The sequence below is a fragment of the Onychostoma macrolepis genome, chromosome 08 (genome assembly GCF_012432095.1).
Source record: "Onychostoma macrolepis isolate SWU-2019 chromosome 08, ASM1243209v1, whole genome shotgun sequence".
NCBI classification, from domain to species: Eukaryota; Metazoa; Chordata; class Actinopteri; order Cypriniformes; family Cyprinidae; genus Onychostoma; species Onychostoma macrolepis.
The window spans coordinates 28,349,868-28,372,190 of record NC_081162.1 but is presented as its reverse complement, the minus strand read 5'-3'; the positions used below and the strand labels follow the sequence as shown (position 1 = coordinate 28,372,190).

The window sequence follows — 22,323 nt, the reverse complement described above, 5'->3', positions numbered from 1 at the left end:
GTTTTGGTTTTTAATAACCATAATAACCCTGATGTAAATGGCATTTCTTGGATTGAAATATACTGTATATGGAGGGCAAAACATTTTTGAATGCTTATGAATAAATTATATATATATATATATATATATATATATATATATTTTAAAAAAATAATATATACATATATATAATAATAATAATTATTATTATTATATATTATATATTTTAGCAAATATTTTGAAATATATATATTTTTTTTTTAACGTTTTTTTTTTTTTGCCACAAGGGAAAATGTGCGTTTGTGTTCATTTAAAGGCCGCTGGAGTCTGTCATGAAGTGTTTTGAAGGGTAAATGTGGCAGGAACGGGTCATTAACCGTTGGCTCTGGTCACACAGAAGTGGAAGTGAACAGACGGTGTGGTTTTTTATTTTTCACAGTGCTAGTTTTCTCAGCAGCGCCGTGTTTACAGAAGCCCCTTTGTCCTGATTCATCCAGGACTTTCAGTTCAGCAGAGACGCTTCGCAGTACCTGATTCTGGGTGTTTTCATAGGCTTCAAATGAAACATTGAGGTGATTGGAAGACAGGAAGAGGATCTGAGCACTTCCTCTTTCTCTCAGTTTCATCAGGACAAATACCCAGAAGGTGTGGTGCCTAAAAAAGGCCTGAGAGTTGAATATTCTTGCACAGAGATTTGAAATACTTATTTATTTATTTTTTTTAAATCACAGATCCAGTAAACTGTACACCAAATGTTTGGAATAATCATGCTTTTGTGAGTGTGTGTGTGTGTTAAAAGGCTGCTTTTATTTGATTAAAATACAGTAAAAATAGTGAAATATTTTTAGAATGTACAAAAACTGTTTTCTATGTGAATATGTGTTAAACTGTAATTTATTTCTGTGATGCAGCTGTATTTTCAGCATCATTACTGCAGTCTTCAGAGTCACATGATCTTCAGAAATCATTCTAAATTGTAATTTATTTCTCAACTTATTCCACTGTTTTTACTATTTGTAAATAATGCATTGGACGTCTTTCAAAGACATTCAAAAACCATAATTATTTCAAACCGGTTGAATTGGTGGATGCTGCCCAACTCTCTTTCTCTCCGTTTGTGAACTGAAATTGTGCAACCACATTTTTTGTTGTAAAAATCAGATTAGTTTTTGTTCTTTTTCTGCAACCAAACTGGGAAACAATAGGCATGAACAATGAGAAGTGCGTTATCTTGTGTAAAGGGTTTGGACTCCCGCAGCGAGCAGAGACGCGTGTTTGATCAGCGCTGCTGCTTATTCTCCAATACTTCCTTTTCTTTGCTGAGGAAGTGTGTTATTCTTTTTAAGGAAGAAAACCTGTCCAAAAGGTTGTAGAGTAAAAATAGACTACATTTAAGTTAACTTAAGAATATATTTGCTTGCTCTGATATTATACTGTAACAGTCTTAAAGTTTTGCAAAAATTAGTATTTATGTTTCGTTTTCCAGCACAAATATCTATTTATTGGAGAATCAGTAACAGTAATTTTGTTTTCTGAAAGATGTATTAGAATTAATTGAGTTTATGATTAAAACAAGACAAAAAATATCTGGGTCAGAAAAATTATTTATTCTCCCTTTGAATTTTGAAGTAAATTTTTCTCATATTTTCAGGTATAAACAGTGCAAAAAATGATTTCCTATTCAGTATTTTTGTCTTGTTTCTCATTAGAAACATTCTTTAATCAAGACGTTTACTTGAGAAGTAAAATAACTTATGATAATAAGTCTTGTTTTCTAAAAGAATGATAAAAATGTTAGTTTTTGCTTAAAGCAAGAAAATAATCTTGTTTTTTTTTTTTTCTCCATTGGAAGGTATTTTTCTTGTTTTAAGCAAAAACTAACAAAATTTTGATGCATTTTTCCAAAAACAAGACTTAAGTCATTTTGCTTCTCAAGTAAATTTATCTTTATTGAAGAATAGTTAGATATTTATTCTGGGAAGAAAATTCAAAACACACATATAACAATATATTTAAAAATATTTTTTTATTTAATTATTTAATTTATTTTAATTTTTAATTATTTTATTTTAAATGAATATATATATATATATATATATATATATATATATATATATAATATTTTTGCAGTAAACTCAATAATAATAATAATAATAAAAAAATAAAAAATAATAATAATAATTTTAAAAAAGCTAAGGAAATCATGTTGTTGTTTTTTTTTTGCTATGAAAATGTCTTTATAGTATTGTTTAAATAGTAAGATCTTCATGATGATCGCTTTTTAATGTCATTTCCCTCATGATTCTGTGCTGTTGTCATTGTATTTAAAAGTCAAAAGTTTAATCTTTAAATGAATTTATTGTACTTAAATATCGATCAGCGTTCACACTGCAGTTGATTCACAGGCAGATAAAATCATCTATGTGTTTACAAAAATACAAAACTATCAAAAATCATAAAGCTGTCAGTGCTGCATAAACCCATTCATCATTAATTTATCAAAGTCAGAACATTTTAGAGCAAGAACACCTCCATTGAAGGCAATTAGCACTAATGGTCAGAAATATATCAGTTTTCTTCTCTCAATTATATTAATTTCATTGAACATTATGAAATACTACCAAGTAGACTAAACATGCTACACGTCTTCTGAAAATCAAGATACTTTCACTGCAAAAAAAATGATTTTCTTACTTAGGATTTGTCTTGTTTTCCAATAAACATTCATAAATCAACATGCATTTACACTGCAAAAACATTATTCTCTTACTCAGTGTTTTTGTCTTGTTTTCTAGTATAAATATCTAGAAAATTATTGAATCAAGATTAATTTACCGTACAAGAAAATTTATGTCTTGCTTTCTGTAAAAAATATATATATATCTGTTAATTGGGTAAGAAAAATCATCTTAAATCAAAGGCTAAACAAGATTATTTTTCTTACCACATCGGCAGATATTTTTGCTTGTTTTAAGGAAAAACTAACAAAATTGTGATAATTTTTTTTTTTTTGGAAAACAAGACTTAATATCTTAAATCATTTTACTTGTCAATGTTTAGATATTTATGCTAGAAAACAAGACAAAAATACTAAGTAAGAAAATATTTTTTTTGCAGCGTACTTGTAAAGCAAAATGACTTTTTATTGTTCAAAATTTTGCTTAAAAAACAAGAAAAATATCTGCTAATGGGGTCAGAAAAATAATCTCGTTTCCCTTTGTCTTAAGTTTATTTATCTGCCCACAATGGTAGATATTTTTCTTGTTTTAAGCATAAACTCACTTAATTTTGGCACATTTTTCAAGACTAAACAACTTAAGTAATTTTGCTCCTCAAATAAAAGTATTTCGATATCAAAATACGTCAAAAATAGTGACGCAGAAAATCTTTTTTTGCAGTGTTCGTAGATTTCTGTACATTTTTCACATGAAAAAATATTTAAAACATCATCATTCACAGCGTGTCTGTCAGTCTCTGTCATGTTGTCCATCAGAAATCGTCTTCTTTATCGCTGTAGAACTGTGTGTCGTCTGGTTTCTTCTTCTCCTCGTCGTCGTTGGCCTCCTCTTCCTCCTCTTCCTCCTCCTCCTCCTCCTCCTCCTCTCGGGCCTTGTAGAGGTCAGGACTGTACTGGCTCATTCGGTACAGACTGTCCTCGTCTTCTTCTCGACCGGAGCTCCCGCCGCGGACGCTCTCGCCGTCAGACTGAGACAGACGCAGCTGGTTTTCTGGGACAGATCGAAGGGCTCCTCCTGACCGATGCGGGACAGGATCCGCAGAGGACCGGAGAGACACAGCCGTCCTCGACGCCTGAACACTGTGAGCATCCAGAGACATCGTCAAGATCATGCAAGACCGACAACAGAGGTGACAGCTTCAGAAGACAAATATACAGGGGTGGCCAAAATAATCACAACATCACACTGCAAAAAATTATTCTCTTGTCTTGTTTTCTAGTATAAATATCTAAACATTCTTGAATCAAGATGCATTTACTGGACAAGTCAAATGACTTCAGATATTATGTCTTGTTTTCTGTAAAAAAAAAATAAATAAAATAAAATAAAATAAAATAAAATAAAATAAAATAAAATAAAATAAAATAAAATAAAATATATATATATTTTTTTTATTATTTTTTTTTTATTTTTTTTATGTTTGTTAGAAAAATATCTGCCAATGGGGCAAGAAAAATAATCTTGTTTAGCCTTTGAATTAAGATTATTTTTCTTACCACATTGGCAGATATTTATGCTTGTTTTAGGCAAAAACTAACAGAATTTATTTTTTTAAAATATCTTTTTAATATTAATATCTTAAATCATTTTACTTGTCATGTAAATGCATCTTGATTCAAGAATGTTTAGATATTTATACTAGAAAACAAGACAAAAACACTGAGTAAGAAAATTATTTTTTGCAGTGTATATTTTCAGCATCCAAAAAATGGTTTTAAGTCAGTTTTTTTCAATCTTTTGCTGAAGTGTGTCAGTAGGAAATATTAATTTGGCCATTAAATGTAATAATCCAGTGAGATGTGATCTGATCATCATCAGTCTGTCTGGAATAACATGAAGAAACAGAACAAACTGAGACTAAATCCAGAAGAACTGTGTCTCAAGACGCTTCAAGAAAGCTCCGTCATAAATAGATTTTCTCGATCAACTTCTATGAACTAAATGAAATCAACATGTGTTGTGAGCATGCTTTGTGTTTAAAGCAGCTTTTGTCCTCTTGAGCAGAGTTTCTCAGGAGCTTCGCGGAGGTTTCTTGAAGCAGAGACACAGTTCTTCTGGATTTAGTCTCAGTTTGTTCTGTTTCTTCATGTTATTCCAGACAGACTGATGATGATCAGATCTCAAAAACCTCACTGGATTATTACAATTAATGGCTAAATGAATGTTTGGAAATGTAAACTGATATTTCCTACAGACACACTCCAGCAGAAGATAGAAATAACTGATTTAAAACCATTTTTAGCTGCTGATAATACTAGTGCTCTAATAATTCTGGCCACCGCTGTATTAGGCTTCTTACCGTGAGCGTCCAGGCCTTGGTCCATGATGCCGTGTTTGACCTTCATGTGGCGGGTCAGGTTTCCCTTCAGCGTGAACTTGCTGGCGCAGTAAAGGCATTTGAAGGGTTTGCTGTCAGAATGCAAGTGCATGTGGCCCATCAGATTATGCATTCTGTTAAACTCCTTTCCACACAGCTGCAAAGAGAGTAACTATTCAGAAATCTTTGACCTGATCAAGCACTATCAAAGCTCTATCAGACTTACAAATGTATGGAAGCTTGGGTAACACTTTTTTTGAAAGTGTCCTTGTTTCACATGTTACATGTACTTACTATTATACTAATAATTACATGCAAGTAACCCTAAACCAAACCTTAATCCTATCCCTAACCGTAGAGTAAGTACATGAAGTTAATTGATATTACTCAGTACACTGTAAAAAGTGAAAGTTGACTTAACTTAAAAAAATTGAGGAATCCCGTTGCCTTAAAATTATTAAGTACATAATAAAAAATATTTTAAAAAAGTTAAGTGAACTTGACGATTCAATTAACTTATTTTTTTAATTATCATTTACTTAAAAATGTTAAGGCAACGGGTTTCCTCAATTTTTTTAAGTTAAGTCAACTTATCACTTTTTACAGTGTACTTAAATGTATAATTACACTGTAACAAGCACACCTTAAAACAAAGTGTCACCGAAGCTTGTCATAAAATAAAACAATAAAAAAGGTAATTGCAACTTTATGTCAGAATTCAAACTTTTATTCTGACATTTTCGAGTTTATATCCCACAATTCTGAGTTTTTTCAAAGAAACAAAGTCAGAATTGTGAGATATTAACTCAGAACTGCAAAAAAATTTAATAAAAGGCAAAATTGCCTAAGATTAAAAAAAAGTCGCAATTACCTTATTGTTATTTTTTTTATTCTGCGACAGAAACAAAAAATCTAAATGAATTTTGAAACAAACAAACAAAAAAACTCAGAATTTTGGGATGTAAACTTAGATTTCTGAGACCAAAAACAAAAACTCAGAACTGCCACAAATAAACTCTCAGTTTCAAGGGAGAAAGAAAGTCAAAATTCTGAGATAAAAAGTAACAACTACCTTTATATATATATTTTTTCCATGGAGGAAACAAAGATACAATTGCGAGATGTAAACTCAAAATTGTGTGAGAAAAAAAGGTCATATTTGTGACATAAACTCTCAATTGCGAGCAAAAAGTAAACTCCGAAATGCCATATATATATATATATATAAACTCGCAATTGCAAGAAAAAAGTCGCAATGTCAATTACCTTTTTATTTTTATTCCATGGCAGAAAACAAGCTTCCACACAAATGTACCTTCATTCTTGTTGTGAACTACCTGACAAATTACTGATCATTTAATTAAACTACATATTGGCAGGATTACTGAATGTAATTACCGCTGCGAGAGATCGCAGGGGATATTTTTGCTGAAATTGTACAAAATCGTACGAGTGAGATCGTACGAATTAGCCACCTCATAAAATACGTACGAATTTCCGTGAGATAGCGTCAGCTTTACACATCTTTTTTTAATTGTAGGCTACTTTTCCAGTACTTATCTTAACATTCCTAAATCGAGATCTTACCAAATTTGCAGAAATTTGTGTAGTTTAAGCAATATAAAGTCACTTAATTATAGAGTAGTTTCTCAGAAAACAAGACTTTATGGAGGAAGGACATCACATTTTCACAGCGTATACAAGAGACTATTGAGTAACTGGCATATCTTACGAAATATGGCCAGATATATATATATATATATATTTATTTTTGCTCTGCCAGCAAAATGAATTTGGTTGCAACTCTAATGATCACATTGACAGTTTGTTTAAAAAGACAAAGCAGAGAATGCATTTATTTATTTTTTATTTTTTAGTCATCTCAGGTCTTTAGGAGCATCAAAACAGATTGTATTATTCTTTATGTCTGTAATTACGAGTGTCTCACAGTATTGCAATTCTGTTTGGTACATGAGTTTGTCTGTTAGGATAAAGACAAAGTTGAGGAACCACATTAAAAAAATAGTAGGACAGCCTCAAGAAAAGCTATATGAACTTTCTTATAAGAACCTCTTAAGGCTGGCCAAGAATATGCTGTATAATGAATTTGTGCTTCTTCCATCTAATCGTCGATACAAGGTCCCAAGATTTAATCAAGTGAAACTAAAATATTCTTTTGGGCTGTCATCAGGCTGTACTAGTGCTCAGCTTTTTAAATTACCGTATATTGTATTTACTGCGTCTATGTCTATTGTGACTCGTGTTTTGTTGTTTGTAAAGAGCGTGCAACAAACATACTGTTGCGCAAGAATAATTTCAGAATTTGTTTGACCATAAAGTTTATAAGGACACACAAATCCAGTCATAATGGTCAATTTTCGGAAACTGAGATTCATGCATCTGAAAGCTGAATAAATAAGCTTTGTTAGGACAATATTTGTCTGAGATACAACTATTTGAAAATCTGGAATCTGAGGGTGCAAAAAAATCTAAATATTGAGAAAATCACCTTTAAAGTTGTTCAAATGAAGTTCTTAGCAACGCATATTACTAATAAAACATTAAGTTTTAATATATTTACAGTAAGAAATTTACAAAATATCTTCACGGAACATGATCTTTACTTAATATCCTAATGATTTTTGGCATAAAAGAAAAATTGATAATGATTGTTGCTATTGCTACAAATATACCTGTGCTGCTTATGACTGCTTTTGTGCTGCAGAGACACATATCATATCATATTTCAATGTAGCAAAATCAGACTAATGGAGTGACTGGTTGTCATTGTACGAAAGCCTACAAAAACCAAAGGTGACTGTAGTGCACAGCCTCTCTTGGCATATATCTGAAAGCATTTGTAAATGGAAAGAGAGAGTTACAGTAGACTGAATCATGACAGTCGTGAGTTTCTCTCAGGAATATGAAGGAGTTTGCAGGAGTCAGGCTGGACCGTTTCTCCTCTGCTGTCCTTCCTCTGCGCTCTTTTTTTTTTTTATTATTAGGGTGGTCCTTTCCTTTCCTTCAGGAGGATAGAGGGACTGTAAACTGTCCAAACGGACCGTGAGAAAACAGGAAGTGCTCCTGAGCACAAGAGAAAGCGAGATGAAATCTATTTGTGGGGCCTGTTCTCGGGGGACGAGAGAGCCATTGTTACACAGTCAGTTTGTGCAGCGATATCCTTCCTATAGACGAGGAGACACTCAACTGCCAAAAACGTATCTGGTCATGGTTCGGACCGGCCCAAGGTCACACGCATTCCAAAACAACCAAGAATCCACGGAGGGTTAGACGTATTTACATCCTTATTACGCTTTACATTCAGAATCAGAATCAGCTTTATTCGCCAAGTGTGTGCCAACACACAAGGAATTTGTTGTGGTTTTTTTAGGAGCATACATAATTGGTACATACATAATACAAAATTCATAACTCTTGGTACATACATAATACATAATTCAACGAAGAACTGATTTCACATCCCTCCACTTAAATCCGTTTCTGGAAGCAGCTTTGCGTTATAATACCCAACTCTGGTTCTAGTTATTTCATTAACAGGGTTTCTGCAGGTCAAAACATTTTTTTTTTTACTAATTTAAGGCTTTAAATCAGAGCAGAAAGTCTTACATTTTAAAGTTATGCAATGCAAAGAAAAAAAATTAAGAATGTCTTTCTCAGTATTTTTGTCTTGTTTTCCAGTGCAAGCCGTGGAGATGCAGAATGAAGATATGAAGTCTTGTTTTCTGAGAAAGTGAACAAAATTTATTGAGTTTATGCTTAAAATAAGAACAAATATCTTTCAATTCAATTTCCCTTTGAGTTAAGTAGTTTTTTCTGACTCTGTTCTTGTTTTAATCATAAACTCACTTTCATTTTGATCAGTTTCTCAGAATACGAGACTTCTTATCTTAAGTCACTTTGCTTTTCCAGTAATTGTGTCTTGATTTAAGAATCTTTGGACATCTTTTCACTGGAAAACAGGACAAAAAGACAGAGGAAGAACATCACTTTTTTTCCCCAAACATCCAGACATCCTTAAATCAACATGGAGATGCAAAATGAAGATGTGAAGTCTTGTTTTCTGAGAAATTGAATAAATGAAGTGAGTTTATGTTTAAATGAACAGATATCCGCCACAGAGGATTGAAAACTTGTTTTCTGACTCCATTGACAGATATTTATTCTTGTCTTAAGCATCAACTCAGTTTATCAAAACTTATTTTGTTTCTCAAGTAAATGTTATTTCTGTCTATTTTTTTGGAGAATTATTTAAAAAGTAATGGAGATCTGTTGGAAGTTGTACTGTATTTTCAAAATTTGAAGCATTTGAGGAGACCGTATGTGTGACCCAGGACCACAAAACCAGTCATAAGTGTCAATTTTGTGAATTTATACATCTGGAAGCTGAATAAATAATCTTTCCATTGATGTATGGTTCGTTGGACAATATTTGTCTGAGATACAACTATTTGAAAATCTGGAATCTGAGGGTGCAAAAAAATCTAAATATTGAGAAAATTGGCGTTTAAATGAAGTTCTTAGCAATGCATATTACTAATCAAAAATGAAGTTTTGATATATTTATGGAAGGAAATTTACAAAATATCTTCATGGAACATGATCTTAATATCCTAATGATTTTTGGCATAAAAGAAAAATGGATAATTTTGACCCATACAATGTATTGTTGGTTATTGCTACAAATATAGCTGTGCTGCTTATGACTGCTTCTGTGCTGCAGGGACACATATTATGTTTCGTACAATTTATTCCATGAATCTTCTTTACTCAGTCTTAAAAACTCTTAAACTGGCCTTCATCAGACCTGCAGAAAGCCTGGATGAATGGCGTTGAGTCTGCGACGCACCTTGCATTTGTAGGGCTTGATGTCGGAGTGGACGATCATGTGAGCCTTGAGCGTCTGCTTCTGGACGAAGCTCTTGTAGCACAGGTGGCACTGATACGCCCGGATGTTGGTGTGAATCAGAACGTGCCGCTTCATGTTGGCGAGCAGCGTGAACTCACGGCCACAGATGCGACACTTGTGCTCCTTCACTCCCTGAAAGATGAAGATGAACAGTCCATGAGAACCACACGAGACTGGGCAGTGCGCTTATAGATCAGATTTACAGTTATGCGTTTAGCAGACGCTTTTATCCAACTCGACTTGCATTTAAAGTTTGCATTTGATCAGTTCATGCATTCCCTGGGAATCGAACCCATGACCTTAATGTTGCGAGCTGGAGGGTGTTTGAGCTACAGGAATAGATACGAGGTAGGTTTACTGTATATACTGTAAGTGTGTGCTTCTCAGTTGGTTTTGCTTCCATATTTTATACTGGACATCAAGTAATGACACATTCTTATCTTACAAGATGTAACAAAATATTCTTTATATCAAACCATGAAATTGATTTATTTATAGTTTCTAAATGTCTTTTTATGTGCTTGATGGCCAATAATTCATAGCACAAACCATTTTTATCCTCATATTTAATGCTTCTTGGTTTGTTTTTTCTTGTATCATTCTTGAATCAAGATGCATTTACTTGACAAGTAAAATGATTTAAGATATTAAGTCTTGTTTTCTAAAAAAAAAAAAAATTGTTTGTTTTTGCGTAAAACAAGCAAAAATATCTGCCAATGTGGTAAGAAAAATAATCTTAATTCAAAGGCTAAACAAGATTTTTATTTTTTTTTTCCCATTAGCAGATATTTCTGCTTGTTTCAAGGAAACACTAACCAAATTTTTCATATATATATATATATATTTTTTTTTTTTTTTTTTTTTTTTACAGAAAACAAGACATAATATCTTAAGTCAAATTACTTGTACAGTAAATTCATCTTGATTCAAAAATTATTAGATATTTATAATAGAAAACAAGACAGAAACAATAAGTAAGAGAGTCATTTTTTTCAGTGCATAACCTGTTAATGTCCCCTGTTTTGACTAGACATCTACTGTACTGTACCACCTGACTTCGAATTCGATTTTAATTAATGCCTGACCTTTGACATTAACAACAGGAGAAATGGGAAGTGTTTTCTTCTTCCTTTTCAAATTAAGTCTCCATTTACTAATTTATGGTTAATTGCACTGTATGATGTATCTTTGCATTGCTTTACTTTGCATTACTTTGATTTAACTCTTCACTTCCTCAGTATTTTTGTCTTGTTTTCCAGTCCAAATATTTAAACATTCATAAATCACTTTACTTACATTTACATTTACACATTTAGCAGATGCTTTTATCCAGTGCAACTTACAAAAGACAAACAATAGGAATTTTTCCAATAGTCGTAATATACAATGCCAAGTTTCTTAGACTTTTTTTTTATTTTTATTTTTTACTTGAGAAGCAACATGAGAACATAAGAAGTCTTGTTTTTCTAAAAAATCAAAATGAATTGAGTTTATGATTAAAACAAGAATAAATATCTGCTAATGGAATCAGAAAAATGAATCAATTCAAAGGGAAAACAAGTTTATTTTGCTAAATCCTTCGACTGATTTTTGGAAACACAATATTTTAAGTAATTTTGCTTTTCAGATAAATGCATTTGATTTAAGAATGTTTAGATATTTGTTCTAGAAAATGAGATAAAAATATTAATGATGAACATTACTTTTTGCAGTGTAGTTACAGTAGTTAACACACTGAAAAAATATTTTGAAACCATTTTCAAGTGCAATTTTTGAACAATTCTAGTAATATTTTGAATTACACTGAAAAAAGTTCCTTTGAAACTATAAAAGAACAAAAAAAGAACATTGAATTAAACACGGAATTTTAAAGTAAAAAGACTTAATACTTGTAAAAAAAAGATTTACAGTTTATTTTTATTTTTATATTTTCCATTCTCATTTTAATTGTTAACGTTTTAGTAATTTTGTTGTGTTTTTACTATATTTATTAGGTTTTTCTTTTTAAATATTCAAGACTGAAGTTGTGTTTTCTATTGTAATAATCTTCAAAAATACTTTCAAGTGTAGTTTTTATTTTTATGTTTTCCATTCTCATTTTAGTTTTAGTTACAGTTTTAGCAATTTTGTTGTGCTTTTGCCATTTTTATTAGTTTTTGTTATTTTTAAATATTAAAGTCTGAATTTGTATTTTCTTGTAAAATGTACTACAGGAATCTTTAAAAATTATTTTTACAGTGTAGTTTTTATTTTTATATTTTTAATTCTCATATTAATTTTAGTCACAGTTTTAGTAATTTTTGTCATTTTTATTAGTTTATGTTCTTTTTAAATACTAAAGACTTAAATTTTATTTTCTACTGCAATAATCTTCAAAAACAATTTAGTGTAGTTTTATTTTTACATTTTCTATTCTCATTTTAATTTTAGTTCAAATTGTTAGTGATTTTGTTGTGTTTTTTGCTATTTTTATTTGTTTTTGTTCTTTTTAAATATTAAAGACTAAAGTTGTATTTTCTACTGTAATAATCTTCAAAAATATTTTTAGCGTAAATTTTATTTTTACATTTTCCATTCTCATTTTAATTTTAGTTAGTTTTAGTAATTTTGTTGTGTTTTTGCCATTTTTATTAGTTTTTGTTCTTTTAAATATTAAAGACTGAAGTTGTATTTTCTACTGTAGTAATCTTCAAAAAATATTTGTATTTTTACATTTTAAATTCTCATTTGGATTTTAATCACAGTTTTAGTAATTTTGTTGGGATTTTGCCATTTTTGGTAGTTTTTGTTCTTTTTAAATATTAAAGACTAAAATAGTATTTTCTACTATAATAATCTTCAAAATATATTTTTTTTGTGTAGTTTTTATTTTTACATTTTCCATTCTCATTTTAATTTAAGTTAAAGTTTTAATAATTTTGTTGTGTTTAACCATTTTTATTCATTTTTTTTATTAAAGACTGAAGTTGTATTTTCTACTGTAATAAGCTTCAAAAAATATTTGTATTTTTACATTTTAAATTCTCATTTCATATTCTCATTGTGTTTTTACCATTTTTATTAGTTTTTGTTCTTTTTAAATATTAAAGACTGAAGTTGTATTTCCTCTTACCTTGTGCGTGAGCGTGTGCTGCTTGAGATGGTGCGACTGGACGAACTCCATCCCGCACTCGCTGCAGATGAAGGGCCGGATGTCCTTGTGCTTCATCATGTGATTCTGCAGCTGGCTGGGATACTGGAAGCTCTTGCCGCATTCGCCGCAGTCGTACTGCACGGGGCCGCGGTGCGCCGTCAGGTGGCGTTTGAGCTGCGCCAGCGTGGGGAAGTCGAGTCCACACTCCACGCACACGTTCTCCTGGCCGCGCTCGTGCTTGAGCTCGTGAGCGCGAAGCTCGCTGGGATACGCGAAGCCCCGGCCGCAGACGCCGCAGCTGTAGGGCTTGACGTCGCTGTGCTGCATCATGTGCCTCTTCAGGTGGCTGGTCTGTGTGAAGGCTTTGTGGCACACCTGTAGGCAGAGTTGGGCAAAGATGCATCAAAATGTATTTTAAAGGGGTCATCGGATGCAAAATTCACTTTTACATGTTGTTTGAACATAAATGTGTTGGCAGAGTTTGTACGAATCCACTCTATAATGATAAAAATCCTCCCAGTTTTTTTTAAAATCCCTATTAATAATAACCCCTTTCTAAAATCAAGCCATTCTCAGATTCTTGGCAGTGTGATGTCACACAGACCCAGGCCCCGCCCACGATTGTTGACTGACACTAGCATTTTACCTTAGACCCGCCCTGAGTGAGCTGTCATCAGTCCACCATTGTAGAGCAGATGTAGACAAGATTGTCTCCTAAGCGATGGAGGTGTTTTGTTGTAATAATGAACATAGCAGTCGTCATTTACTCCCGACATCTGAGCCGCTGATGATGCAGTGGATTACGTTTGTTTTTGAAGGGAATGCGGCCCCGATCTACCTAAATGCATTTATGATCGCACGAATCATTCATGAACCATATAAGTGAGTATAAGGGTTTTTTAAATGTATTTTTGCAAATCAACTTTCTTAATAACGTGCTAGTTAGCAAGTTCTGCAGCTAAATGCGGCTAAAGTAAAGTCACCCCATGGAAGAGAGGGGCGGGACGAGTAGAGCTCATTAGCATTTAAAGAAACATGCACCGAAACGGCTCGCTGTGAACAGGTAAAAAGGGTGTTGTTTTACACTACCATTGAAAATTTTTAACCAGTATGTTATAGATTTTTCATTAAGAGCCTAAAGAATCATATCAACTTGTGGAAAATGGGCATCCAATGACCCCTTTAAAATAAAATACCAAATACCTTAACTCTTTCCCCGCCAGCGTTTTTGAAAAAAAGTTGCCAGCCACCGCTTTTGCTGATTTTCAATAAAATTTCATGGCCCCCAGAATATTTTTTTGTATGAATATCTGAACATGCAATACATTAAAATAAAGTTCAAACCCTCTACTTTCAAACAAAAATCCGTTTTATTCTAGCGTCAAGCATTGTTTTTTTTAATCAACACTTGAATGTAGGTAGGCATTTTAAGCAAAAAGCTAACAAAATCGCATTTTTATCAAATACTACATCTGGATCATAGTCAGTAATATTATCAAAGCAAAGATGCAGTAGATGGCTTCCATCAGGATCCCAGAGCTTGCACAGGCCTTTAGCACTTTCCAGATTGACATTTCACTCTGTAACATTAGGAGGTTTTCATTTATATGCGGTTAGTGTTGATGATCGCATTATTTTTCATATGCATATGCTTACATATGAGATCGTTCGTTTCTGTGTCTTCCTGGTCTGTGTTTTTGATCGGCACTTTCTAGACTCATTCAGGAGATGCGTAATAGCGCCCCCTAGCGTATAACAGTGAAAACATGGAAACACGGAAAATTCTGTGTTTGGTGGGGAAAGAGTTCATTTCAAGTGTATCAAAATAAACTACTATATTTTTGTATTTTAAAAATTCTACACTGTAAAAAGTGATAAGTTGACTTAACTTAAAAAAATTGAGGAAACCTGTTGCCTTAAAATTATTAAGTAAATAATAATAATAAAAAAAGTTAAGTGAACTTGACAATTCACTTCACTTATTGTTTTTAATTATCATTTACTTAAAAATTTTAAGGCAACGGGTTTCCTCAATTTTTTTAAGTTAAGTCAACTTATCACTTTTTACAGTGTAAAAAATACTTTTACAAGGGAGCATGGAATTTCTTCACAAACCTTCCATCAATTGGCCTATTTGATCTATCCCTTCATCCCTTCAAGTAAACAATGTTTGATAGCAACAGCTTTTCTCTGCCCGACCCATGCAATAAATCTGACATATGCAACCAATATTCACATATGCCTTATCTCCCAAATGAAGGTTAGTGTTAAAGTAACAAACAGTTTAATGTTTAACAGTTTGCAAATTACTCATAATTGTATCTTAATTTAGTTACTTGGTGTTTGGTAACAAATCACTGACTCAATGACAAACAAGTCATTCATAAGAAGACGACTGACGGCACCTGTATTCATAGCAACTAGTTTCTAAATAATTAATCATAAATATAATAATATAAATGTGTCAGGCAGTCATTCATGCAATGGTATGCAAAATCATGATCCAACTAAACAGCTTCTTCAATTACGGTACAATATTCAGCAATTAAATATTTATTTATTAATCATTGGACACCTATTTGGAAGTTGAAAACAAACATTTTAGCATTTCAACAATTATTAAATGATTAATATGTTTTGATTTTAAATGTAGCCAGAAACATAATCAGAAAGTAGCAACAGAACTTCTCAAGGAGTATTAATCCAACTCCAACCACTGAATCTATTACAAATCTCAAGTATTTTGAAAACAAAATATGAAGCCATTTTCATCAACCCTATCAAATACAAATTACAAAATCCTATTTTGTATTTGAAACACGTATTTGAAATACATGTATCATAAATACTTCCCTATCTCTGCTTGTAGGCATATGACGTATCAAATTTTTATGTTGCAATTAATTGCTAATGCTTTTGTCACAGTATACGGTATTATCATGATATTGGCTGCCACTGGTATGTAGCGAGCACAGCTCGTTTTCAATTCATTCCTATGAATGTTAAGCTTAAACGCTCACGCGGTGCATTATGGGATTGAAAGTGGCGTGGAGAAAGCATTGAGAGCGGTCAAAAAGTTTGGGCATTCCTTGACTTTATGCAAATATCGAGCAAAACACGCCAGGCGACAACCAATCGCTGTGAAAAGTAGACAAGGCAAGATTTTGACATGTTTCCAAGTGTTTGCTGAACTGGTGGATTACTGAGCTGAAATTACTTGTGGTTGAAAAAGTCACATGTGACCATAGAGCACAAAACCAGTCATAAGGGTCAATTTTTTGAAATTGAGATCATCTGAAAGCTGAAAAAATAATCTTTCCATTGATGTATGGTTTGTTAGGATAGGACAACTATTTGAAAATCTGGAATCTGAGGGTGCAAAAAAATCAAAATATTGAGAAAATAGCCTTTAAAATTGTCCAATTCTTAGCAATGCATATTACTAATCAAAAATTAAGTTTTGATATATTTCCGATAGGAAATTTACAAAATATATTCATGGAACATGATCTTTACTTAATATCCTAATGATTTTTGGCATAAAAGAAAAATGGATAATTTTGACCCATACAATGTATTGTTGGCTATTGCTACAAATATACCTGTGCTGCTTATGACCGGTTTTAGGGCTGCATGATTAATCGAATGCGACTGTTATGCGCATCTCGTCAGTAAAGCCGGTTCTGTGATTAGTAGTAAATCTCCATCACATGCTTTCAGATGGAGCGACATTTACTACACAGAGCTGTAGTTCACTGACAAGCTACGCAAAAAAAAAAAAAAAATTGCAGACGATATAATTGCGCGATTATGAAATCGAAGATATCGTTTGTGATAATGACAGCTGTTTGCACAGCTTCTCAGTGCGCTCCGGCTCTGTGTAGTAAAAGCTGCTCCATCTGAAAACTTGAAAATACTACATTTAATACTACATTAATTTTTACTCCAAACTCACTTTTTAACGTCAATCGAGTGTTTGAAATAAATCCTTCTGTGAGATGATGTGGCATCTTACACAGAATAAGGCACGCAACATATTTCATAGTATTCTAAGAAGTGATAAAGGCATTGCATTATTATATACTTTATTATAAGGAAAATCATAATAAGAAGAACTCGGATAAACCATATATCGTCGTAGTCAGGTGTTTATTAGTCATGTTGAATCAATGAAAGCAGTTAGCCTAAATCTTCTGTTTATTCAGCTACCGCTATAGGGATCTCTTGGATTTTCTCTTTTCCAGAGTTTCTCTGGCCTTCGGATGGAGATTTACTACTGATCACAGAACCGTGCTTCACTGACAAGATGCGCATGACAAACGCAGCTTTTGCCTAACCGCGATTGCAATTTCATTTCGATTTATCGTGCAGCCCTAACTGGTTTTGTGCTCCAGGGTCACATATGGCATTAGTGAATATCGGCACATATGTCTACACACCTGGCACTTGTGCGGGCGTGTGCCCTGGTGCGTCAGCATGTGTGTGTGCAGGTGGCTCAGCTGCTTGAAGAGTTTTCCGCAGAGGTTGCATTCGTGGGGCTTGATGCCGCTGTGGCCCAGGATGTGCGTGATCAGGTTGTATTTGGAGGTGTAGGATTTCTCGCACATGCGGCACTTCCAGCGCTTCTGATTGCCGCCCACATCTACGTAGTAGCTGTCATCCACATGCACGTTCAGCTTTTCCGGTTTGCTGGCTTCTTGGCTCCTGCGGCGAAACCGCGTGGCTTCGGTGGAGTAGAAGGGGTTCGGAGAGAGATGGAGGAACGGGAACGGGACCAGACTGGGATGGAAAGGAGGGAAGTAGGGAGCAGGAGAGCGCAGGAGTAATGGCGACGGAGGCCACAGCGGCAGAGGCTTCACCGTCTCTTGCTTCACCTGGATCACACGATGGAGACGCAGCCGGTTGAGGTCGATCATATCTGGGAAGAATCGGTGTGGCTGAGGCATGACGGGGTGAGGGAGAGGATAGGGGAGAAGAGAAAGGTCGACGCTTCTGCTGGAGAAGTCCTCTGGACGCTTGCGTTCGCTCTCGGTCGAATCCATGCTGGAGGTTTCTACACGTTCAGATCGTGAGCGTGAGAATCGTCCATCACCTGCCTGCGAAAACATGTTGAATGAGTTACTGCATTCATGCATTTGGCAGATGCTTTTATGCAAAGTCATTTGCATTGCATTCACATTTGATCAGTACATGCATTCCCTGGGAATCGATCCCATGACCTTGGCGTTGCAAGCGCCACTGCAAAAAATGATGTTCTTACTCAGTGTTTTTGTCCTGTTTTCCAGTACAAATATCTAAACATCCTTAAATCAAGATGCATTTACTTAAGTCTTGTTTTCTGAAAAAATGCACCAAAAAGTTAATTTATGCTTAAAACAAGAAAAAAAAAAACGGCATAATAAATATAACCTTGTTATTAAGATGATCTTGCTGAGCCCACTGACAGATATTTTTCAATTTTTAAGCATGTACTCACTTAATTTTCAGATTTCTCAGTTATTTGGCTTTTTAAGTACATGTATCTTGGTTTATGAATATTTTGTAAGATAATCATTTTGCAGTGTTGTCTGTAAATTAGAATCCCGTTTATTGCTTTCATGCATTTGGCAGATGCTTTTATCCAAAGTCATTTGCATTGTATTCATGTTTGATCAGTTCATGCATTCCCTGAATCGAACCCTTGACCTTGATGTTGCAAGCGCCACTGCAAAAAATGATGTTCTTCCTCAGCGTTTTTGTCTTGTTTTCCAGTACAAATATCTAAACATTTTTAAATCAAGATACATTTACTAGAAGCAAAATTACTTCAGTCTGAAAAATGCATCAAAATTAAACAAGTTTATGCTTAAAACAAGAATAAAAGAAATAATAAATATAATGAATTTGAATTAAGATTATTTTTCTGAGCCCACTGATATTTTTCCCTTTTTAAGCATAAACTCACTCAATTTTCACATTCCTCAGTTATTTCATAATACTTTTTTGTACTGGAAAACACAAATAAGATAATCATATGCAGCTACATGAAGGAATTGCTGATGAATTGATCTTGACTGACTTTGTTGTAAATTAGAACTACAAATCCCATTTATTGCATTCATGCATTTGGCAGAGGCTCTTATCCGAAGCGATTTGCATTGCATTCACATTTGATCTGTTCATGCATTCCCTGGGAATCGAACCCCTGACCTTGGTGTCGCAAACACCACTACACTGCAAAAAATAATGCTCTTACTCAGTATTTTTTTAAAATATCTATGCATTCGTAAATCAAAATACATTTACTGGAGATGCAAAATAACTAGACATATACAGTCTTAAAAACAAATCAAAATTAAGTGAGTTTGTGCTTAAAACAAGAAAGAAATCTGCCAATGGGTGTCAAAAAATAATCTTGCTTTCCCTTTGAATTTACTTTCATTCTCTGACTCCACTGGCAGATATTTTCTTGTTTTAAGCATAAACTCAATTCATTTTGATGCATTTTTCATGCATACAGTCATTTTGCTCCTCAAGTAAATGCATTTAAGAATGTTTTTGTACTGAAAAACACTAAGTAAGATCTTCACTGGCTTGGTTATTAACTAGAACTAGAAATCCTGTTGTGTTCCTATCATAAAGACCGATTCACACTACTCCAGAAAACAGCAGATTTTTTGGTTTCGTCGGATCTGTCGGTGTTTGTTGGAATAGTGTGATCCGGTTCAGACAGACAGATATGGCACTCTCTTCCTCTCCGCTGTTCCTCTGTGTTTCATTTTCACTGCATTTGGACTGGAACTTCTCTTTTTTATTACAAGCCATTAGCTGGTGCTGTCATTTGAGCAGATTACAATCAAACTATCACAGCAGGGAAATACGGTCCGGCTCAGAAACGAGCCCAACTAATGCAAACAACACCAAATACTTCTGCTTTGAACAGATGAATGACATCCTAATGACACAAACACTGACAGCAGACAGAAACTAACCTCAAATGAAGAATTCACATACATAATCATGCATTCAAACTAAACACTACATGCATGCACTAAATACAGAAATCACTGTTTTATAGAGTGTTTTCCTTTGCACAATACATGATGATCTAACATGCATTTTGCATATTAGATCATATTTGTGTAACTAAAACATGCAGTTTAATATAAAGCCAAAATCTGCACTGCAAAAAAATGATTTTCTTACTTAGTGTTTTTGTCTTGTTTTCCGGTGCAAATATCTAAACATCCTTAAATTAAGATACATTGATTTAAGAACCAAAATTTCCTGTTTTCTGATAAATATAGCAAAATGAAGTGAGTTTATGCTTAAAACTAAAAAAAACAAAACAATAAAAGTTTTATTTTTCTGTCCCCATTGACATATATATAATATTTGTTATTGTTTAAAGCACAAGTTAAGTTCATTATGACCTTTTTTCCCCCAGAAAATAAGACCTGTTATCTTATGCAAATTTTCACCTCAAATAATTATCTCTTGATTTTAATGTATATTGATAACTATATCATCTGAAAAATACATATATTTGAATTGTTATGGAGGTTAGTGTTTATTTTTTAAATACAGGCATATTTTGAAGTCAATTTTCAGCATGTCAGCGGATCATATGAACATTTGATCATTACAGAATCCATATTGATCCATGACTGAACACCTGCACCTGTAAAGCGCATCGGTGTGTGTGTGTGTGTGTGTGTGTGTGTGTGTGGTCTCTTACCTGTCTCCTGCTCGGCTCTCTTCACAATGAGCTCCAGCCACACAAACAGCATTTGAAGTGACTTAAGAAAGAGAACAGGAACAATCACTTTGTTCTCATTTTTCAGATGAGTACCTTCGCAGAGAAGGAAGGAAGGGAGGGAGAGGAAGTCAACAAGCCTGTGCTTTCCTGCACAAAAATAAGGAAACACTAGATACACATCTCCATTCCTCTTCGAAACACTACGGAGAATTGAAGCGACCGCATTTACGCTGGAGATCAGAGCGAACACACGACCAGCCTCAGATTTCTCCATCACTGCACTGATTTAAGGTGTAACGTTACATGCAAACCACCCTGACTGATGACCTTTGACCCCATAATTCTACATGGCTGTCCTGTTTAAAAGTCGTTTTGTTTCACTTAAAACAACATCAGCTCAACGTGTCTGATGAATACGGTTTAGCACGTTCTTCTATTGCGGTGAACAGATGATAATGTATTCATTTCTACACAAATCAAACATCCAATGAGTGCAAACATTCTGAGACCCAAACAAATCATATGGCAAAAATATCTGATCAAAATATATTTCAAATATATGGCTTGTTTAAATCTTCATCTTCAAAATAAATAAACAAAACAAACAAGCAAGCAAACAAACAAACAAACAAACTAAAAACAAATACATATTTTACAGTATATTTACAAAATATATTTACAATATGTTTTAGATATTTAACAATATATATATATATATATATATATATATATATATATATATAAACAATAATGTTTTATATATACAGGTGCATCTCAATAAATTCAAATGTCGTGGAAAAGTTGATTTATTTCAGTAATTCAACTCAAATTGTGAAACTCATGTATTAAATAAATTCAGTGCACACAGACTGAAGTAGTTTAAGTCTTTGGTTCTTTTAATTGTGATGATTTTGGCTCACATTTAACAAAAACCCAACTCAACAAATCAGAATATGGTGACATGCCAATCAGCTAATCAACTCAAAACACCTGCAAAGGTTTCCTGAGTCTTCAAAAGGGTCTCTCAGTTTGGTTCACTAGGCTACACAATCATGGGGAAGACTGCTGATCTGACAGTTGTCCAGAAGACAATCATTGACACCCTTCACAAGGAGGGTAAGCCACAAACATTCATTGCCAAAGAAGCTGTCTGTTCACAGAGTGCTGTATCAAAGCATGTTAACAGAAAGTTGAGTGGAAGGAAAAAGTGTGGAAGAAAACGATGCACAACCAACCGAGAGAATCGCAGCCTTATGAGGATTGTCAAGCAAAATCCATTCAAGAATTTGGGTGAACTTCACAAGGAATGGACTGAGGCTGGGGTCAAGGCATCACCACACACAGACGTGTCGAGGAATTTGGCTACAGTTGTCGTATTCCTCTTGTTAAGCCACTCCTGAACCACAGACAACGTCAGAGGCGTCTTACCTGGGCTAAGCAGAACTGGACCGTTGCCCAGTGGTCCAAAGTCCTCTTTTCAGATGAGAGCAA

At 33.7% G+C, this 22,323-nt stretch overlaps 1 protein-coding gene across 1 annotated transcript; it reads right to left on the bottom strand.

Moving 5' to 3' along the window:
* Positions 1 to 2,109: 2,109 nt before the first annotated feature.
* Positions 2,110 to 21,057, bottom strand: znf366 (zinc finger protein 366). The gene is given in 7 exon segments (XM_058785663.1): positions 2,110 to 3,698; positions 3,701 to 3,796; positions 5,017 to 5,191; positions 9,902 to 10,093; positions 13,074 to 13,469; positions 17,534 to 18,190; positions 20,812 to 21,057. Coding segments are annotated over 6 exon segments (1,692 nt in total). The 5' UTR covers positions 18,137 to 18,190; positions 20,812 to 21,057; the 3' UTR covers positions 2,110 to 3,468.
* Between the last annotated feature and the right edge of the window lie 1,266 nt (positions 21,058 to 22,323).